General features: G+C 42.9%; 1 protein-coding gene across 1 annotated transcript in view; it reads right to left on the reverse strand.

Annotated features, from left to right (window-relative positions):
- LOC124260779 (hemicentin-1-like) overlaps positions 1-3,816 on the reverse strand; it is a 25,941-nt gene extending 22,125 nt beyond the window's left edge. Inside the window, exons 1-3 of the mRNA XM_046695098.1 lie at positions 3,526-3,816; positions 1,168-1,434; positions 683-973 (exon numbers count right to left, since the gene is read on the reverse strand). Of these exons, the coding sequence (XP_046551054.1) occupies positions 683-973; positions 1,168-1,434; positions 3,526-3,586 (619 nt within the window). The 5' untranslated portion in view covers positions 3,587-3,816. The remainder of the gene's footprint in view (positions 1-682; positions 974-1,167; positions 1,435-3,525) is intronic.
- Positions 3,817-6,133: the final 2,317 nt, after the last annotated feature.

Below are 6,133 nucleotides of genomic sequence, written 5' to 3' on the forward strand. Positions count from 1 at the left end.
ACATGTGTCAATCGAGTCAGCGAGCCTGAACACCCGATCCCGTTAGTTGCCTCTTACGACAAGCATGGGTTACTGAAGATCAATATTCTAACCCGTACCGTCACGGGTCGTGTATGATAAGGGGTCAGATGTTTTAGAGTGATGATGACGAGGAACAAAACCTTATTATTATGCATTTGATAATATTCACTCGAGGAGTGGTGAGCAATCCATCTGGTCAGTCTCTACAGGTTAATTCCTTACTGAAATATTCAGAATGCTTTGCATGTTGATTGGTTAAGGTCGCACTAAGCAATCATCCAGCTATATGACGGCAGTCTAAAATAGTGAGTGAGTGAGTTTGGTTTTACGCCACTTTCAGCAATATTCCAGCAATATCACGGTGGGGGACACCAGAAATGGGTTTCACATATTGTACCCATGTGGGGAATCGAACCCGGGTCTTCGGCGTGACGGGCGAACGTTTTAACCACTAGGCTACCCCACCGCCCCAGTCTAAAATAAGGATGGACCAAATGATTGACATCATGAGCATCGACAGTATCAATATGAATACGATGAAATGGATTCAGCGAGCCTGACCACCGACACCGCATGGGGTGCGTCACTTGGGAGAAGAATGTGAAGCAGGACATACATTATAAACAGGTTGTCTGCTGCAAATCAGTTTCGGTGTACCTACCTGGAAGTTTTTCCCCGATGAAGATGGGAAGGCTGAAGTCTCCCACGCCGTAACGGGTGCGAAATTGTACCTGCACCTTGTAGCGTGCTCCATTCTCGAAGTCCAGCACCACTTCTGGATTTCCAAATACTGATTTACTTGCCATGGGCTCGACGGCTACGTTGTTGCTGTCGACTTGCACGTAAGACACGACGTAGCCAAGTACAGACTTGGTATCTGCTGCTAGCCAACGTACCTTGACTCCCCCTGTCACCTTGTTGACAGTCACATTGGCTGGCCTGCTGGAATTTGCTAAAATAATCAGAAAATTTCAAAGTTGTTTAATATATATAATAGTAGTGGAAGAGAAGTTTTGAAGTATACATTTCCTTAATGCAAGAGCTGTGCCTGGTTCACAGCAAATATTTATTGTCATCCATACACAGTATTCCATCTCAGGTAATAACATTTGTCAGTTTAAGGGTTAAGATTAGTTTGAACTATACCATAAGGAGGAGTCTTGACATGTGTGACGGCCGTGGCCTTTTCATTTCCCAGTTGACCTTGTGCCCGGAAGTAATAGAGCTCTCCAGGGTCAAGGTCCATGACCCGGAAGCCTCTGATCCCAGGGAATACGCTAAGCAGTAGCCATGGGTCGCTCTGGCTGGTTGTGAAGGACAGTCGGAAGTCCTGCAGTTCCTGATCCCCTAGAGTGTCCCATGAGACGTACACCTCAGTCTCGGAGATGGCGTCGGCGCTGATACTGAGCTGACCTGAACATAGAATGAGGGAGGAATTTAGAACAACTTTGAATATTGTTAAGCTAACATCGTGAACTCATACTCAAGACCTTTTTATCGTCGTGATCAGGATTTCTAACTGTGATATAGATATGCCTCTGTCACAGACAATACTCAATGTCTGTTTTTTTATTGACACCTATGTGTCTGCCTGCCTGTCTGCTAATGACAATATTCAATAGACAACTTCGATCACTGACCACATGCAATTTGAACTTAACACCTATCAGGCTATACACCATAAACAAAACGCATTGATTTATGGCCCGAGTTCGGTCTCTGTCACATTATGTAATTACACAGACAGGCAGGTGTCATACTTGTAGACATGACATGTTATGATGTCTGTTGATTGCAAAATGTTATACACAAAAAATGAGCATGTATTTACAAAACCCAACATCTCTATACATATACACACACAATGAGCCGTGAGGGCATCTGCAAATGAACCAGCCGTTACACTTGAGTGCACACCCAACCGCTCTGACTGGGTTCGGTATCCGGCTGCTTCGTTTCTAGGGAAGTGAACCCAAGTACAAAATAATGCACTTGATTTGCGATTGTACGCTTATAATTTTGTTTATATGTTTTTTCATAATCAGCAATGTATATTATATGTCATGAATAAGTGATGATTGTGTTTTGATTATGTTTGATTTTTTTGTTGCATGTGATCTTTAATCTTTATGAAGAATATAGTATTTTGTTACAAGGCATGAACACATTCTTAGGGAGGTTCCTGTGTTTTAAGTTTAGAATGAAATTTATTTCACTGGTGCAAGGTTGAGACGTGGTCGAAATCTATAATATGCAAGTGGAATACTTCATGGAGTATTGAAGTCAGAAAAGAGTGTGGAAGTCCAGCCGTGTGTTTCGTATCTCTAGGCGTCGTTTCCAATAACATATAGACGTTCGTCCTAAACCACTGACAAAATGTGAGTGAATTATCAATACTTGTCACATAAACGTACAACCCAATCTAGGGGTACATCTGCATAATCGGTACATATTATCACCACAATGATTCGAGGTTTACTGCCAGTACAAGCGAAACGTTTTCAATAGAAAGACATTGCTATACTGTCATAGCTTAGCTTTCAGAGCAAAGATATACAAATGCGACATATTTAGATCAAAATATTGCATACGCCCCTCGTAAATATAGCCTGTAAAATGGCACTGGAATAATATTTGCCAGAAACGACCGTTTCACTAGTTCTGTGGTAGCAGCCAGTAATCCAAACCCGTCCCAGTACGCAATGCCGAAGTCACATACACACAGACAATATCATCTTGATGCATACATGTGATGCGCACAGTAACATTCAAACCCACTGGATGCGTGCAGGTCAAACTACCCCCAGATGTAACACAACTGTGACGAGCACACGTTTTTTTTTAATGTCAGTGTGTACAAAACATGTGTATATTGACGGTGAAAGAGGAGACTGCCAAATGCGATTATGTTCTGGCTGTACTGGAAAATATGGTTACAAAATGACTGACATGTCGGAAACTCGGAAACCTGTGCGTGTGATTGCAAATACCGCTACGACGATGTCCAGAGTCAATAATTGAGCCCGATACCCATTATACATATAATTATCGACATGACGCGAACCGGAAACACGACAGTTGACAACCCGGAAGTGACGTTTGACAGCTATGTCCCGCGACGCCATTTTGGCGTATTTGAAGTTCAGAGGAAGACTGAACGTTCTTGGCAGTAAATCGGTATATATATCTAGCTGTAAAAACGATTAACAAGCAATTAATTGTACTTGTTTTGTTTTCTCTGCTTCCCAGCAGGAATAACTATGGCATGCTCAGAACTACAACGTGACTGTTTCAAATTGTGCCGTACCCTTGACATTCTGACCAGCCTTAATCAGAGGTCCCACATCTGGCAAAGTTAAACACATTTCCAAAGGTTATTATGCAATATACTATTCATTTATATCCTAGCTTTTGTATGCATTGTATGAAACGACATTGTGGATTTTGGTATTCACGTTACGCTCGGAATGTAAAATGTTTACTGTAATGCTGCATGGGTCTTACCTTGACAAGATCCTAATGAACAGCTTACAGCAATAAGTACCAGCCACACTGGCCACTGCATAATGAAGGTGAAGCCTCTGGTGTATTAGAAACAAATGCACTGAAACATCCAATCCTCGAAATGACGTCAGTTAGAATTCGACATCTTGCAGAGTATTTTGTCAGTATTGTGCACTGATGGAGACTTGACTAGATGTCATGCGAAATACCTCATCACCACCAGCCGTTCAGGGAAATAGAACTGACCAGTGTCAAACACTTCTGCAAAGACATACGTCCTACGCTTGACAATGTCAGGGTCAACTCTGTCTTTCTGCGGCAACCGTCAAGAGGTCTCGTTCGAGATTTCCTGTGCGCTCTCTCGGTAACTCGAGCATCGCCACTTGAACTAAGAGAGCAACACTGGGAAACGTGACCCTTCCGTCCGGTGCACCTACCGACAGAATGCCTGTCGTGGTCGTTATAAGATATATTTCTCTAAAATAACTTCACGATCGTCATAAGCATAGTTACAAACGGATTAAAAACAGTTGGCTGTAACCGTGAAATCATTACACTATATGTATGTCCTCACACAGTTGGGTATTCGGGGTTTGAGCTGGTCGTAATAGGAGGCTTAATGGATCGTGTGGTCAGACTTGGTGATTGGTTGGATGTCATCGTGACCCAGTGAGTCGGTGCTCACCATATCAATCACTGTATTGTCTCGACGATGTACAGGCTCTTTTCATGTAGTTGGAATACCATTAAGTGAGGGTATAAACAAAAGCGGACAACCAAAGTCTTGATGTAAAGAGGAAACTTGTGAGGAATATCAAACGACATAGAGACAGAATACGAAGACGGGTCCAGTGGTTCACACACAAGGTCTATAGTGATTTCTGCAGTGTGTCCTACATGAAATATCAGTAAGGTGATGTGTGTAATATCTTGAGTGTTCCGCGCACTTCGTCCTACATGAAATAGCGGAATAGTTAGTGAGTGTGAGTCAAGTGCTTAGGATTCCGAAGTGTGTGTCCCCCATAAGACAGCTGTATAGTGAGTGGGTGTCATGTGCTGAGATCTCAATGCAGTGTGCCCCACATAACATGTCGGTATTGTGAGTGTGCATCATGTGCTGAGAGCTCAATGCAGTGTGCCCCACATAACATGTCGGTATTGTGAGTGTGCATCATGTGCTGAGAGCTCAATGCAGTGTGCCCCACATAACATTGCGGTATAGTGAGTAGGTGTCCTGTGCTGAGAGCTCAATGCAGAGTGTCCCACATGACATAGCGGTATAGTGAGTGGGTGTCATGTGCTGAGAGCTTAATGCATTGTGCTACACATTACGTAACGGTAAAGTGAGTGGTTGTCATGTGCTGAGACCTCAATGCAGTGTGTCCCACATAACATAGAGGTATTGTGAGTGGGTGTCATGTGCTGAGAGCTCAAGGCAATGTGCCCCACATAACATAGCGGTATTGTGAGTGGGTGTCATGTGCTGAGAGCTCAATGCAGTGTGCCCCACATAACATTGCAGTTTTTTAAGTGGGTGTCATGTATTAAAAGTTTCGGGATATAAGTGTCAATTAAAGGCCCCCCGCCAACTGCGTCACGGCCACCCCAAGATCAGTCTACGACCTTGATACTGTCCAAATGCACGACGATCCCGATCTATCCATTCTTAGCCCAAAGTGACTGGTAATGAAACCAAATAATATAGACTTTGTTTCCGTTTGTTTCTATTTCATTAATTTCATTATTCTTTATTTCTTCCGTGAACATGCTCGGTAAAACATATTGAACACATTATGAGTAAACACTTTTCAGTTATCTCAGATGACCGGTGAGTGACGAAAATGACCCAGCCCACGCCTCGTTAATTCAGCGGCACGTCGGACCATGGCTCCTCTCATTATTTGTCTTGTGAAACACGTGACATAATCCACACATCATTCAAAATTGGATATTGGCCGTCTCTGCGAATTTGTTTATTCATTACATGTCTTTGTGAGAGCAGACATGATTTTAGATAAAGTTACCTGGAAGTGATTGACTGTTGAACAAATCACCCTCACACAACCCTGCGGATGCGCAGTCGAAACCCACGACCCCCCATCAGTAAAATTATTATAGCCTCATACCCCAAGCATCCCAGGATGACCTGATTGCAATGTTTTAAAGAATGAGGTTGTTTGCCATTATTCTGTCTAACTTACTCTCATTGTATGGAACACGATATCAAAACTTTACATGACATTTTTGTATGATGATTAACGGAGGGTCTGCTTTTCTTTGGTTTATTTGGACACATATCTGTGTGCTCGCAGTCACAATTTACAAAATGTATCATGAACGGCATCAGTGCGACATAAATGGCATCCGGTTGCAGCATCCCCGGCCGCAGGAGCATCCCTCCAGTCACACAGTGCTCCCCACGTTATCTATATGATTGGTCAGGAATGTAGGGGCTCGAATTACGCTTACAAAATGATCATGTGGTAATAGTCGTTAAGGATAATATACATGTTGCAAATATGCTTCCAGACATGCTGGACAGGCGTTGCAAGTTTAATGATGTAGAATATTGTGATGTGATTGTTGACAACTGTGTGGAGGAGATTCG

Source organism: Haliotis rubra, unplaced genomic scaffold (assembly GCF_003918875.1).
Source record: "Haliotis rubra isolate DU_JTF1 unplaced genomic scaffold, ASM391887v1 Scf775, whole genome shotgun sequence".
Classification (NCBI taxonomy): Eukaryota; Metazoa; Mollusca; class Gastropoda; order Lepetellida; family Haliotidae; genus Haliotis; species Haliotis rubra.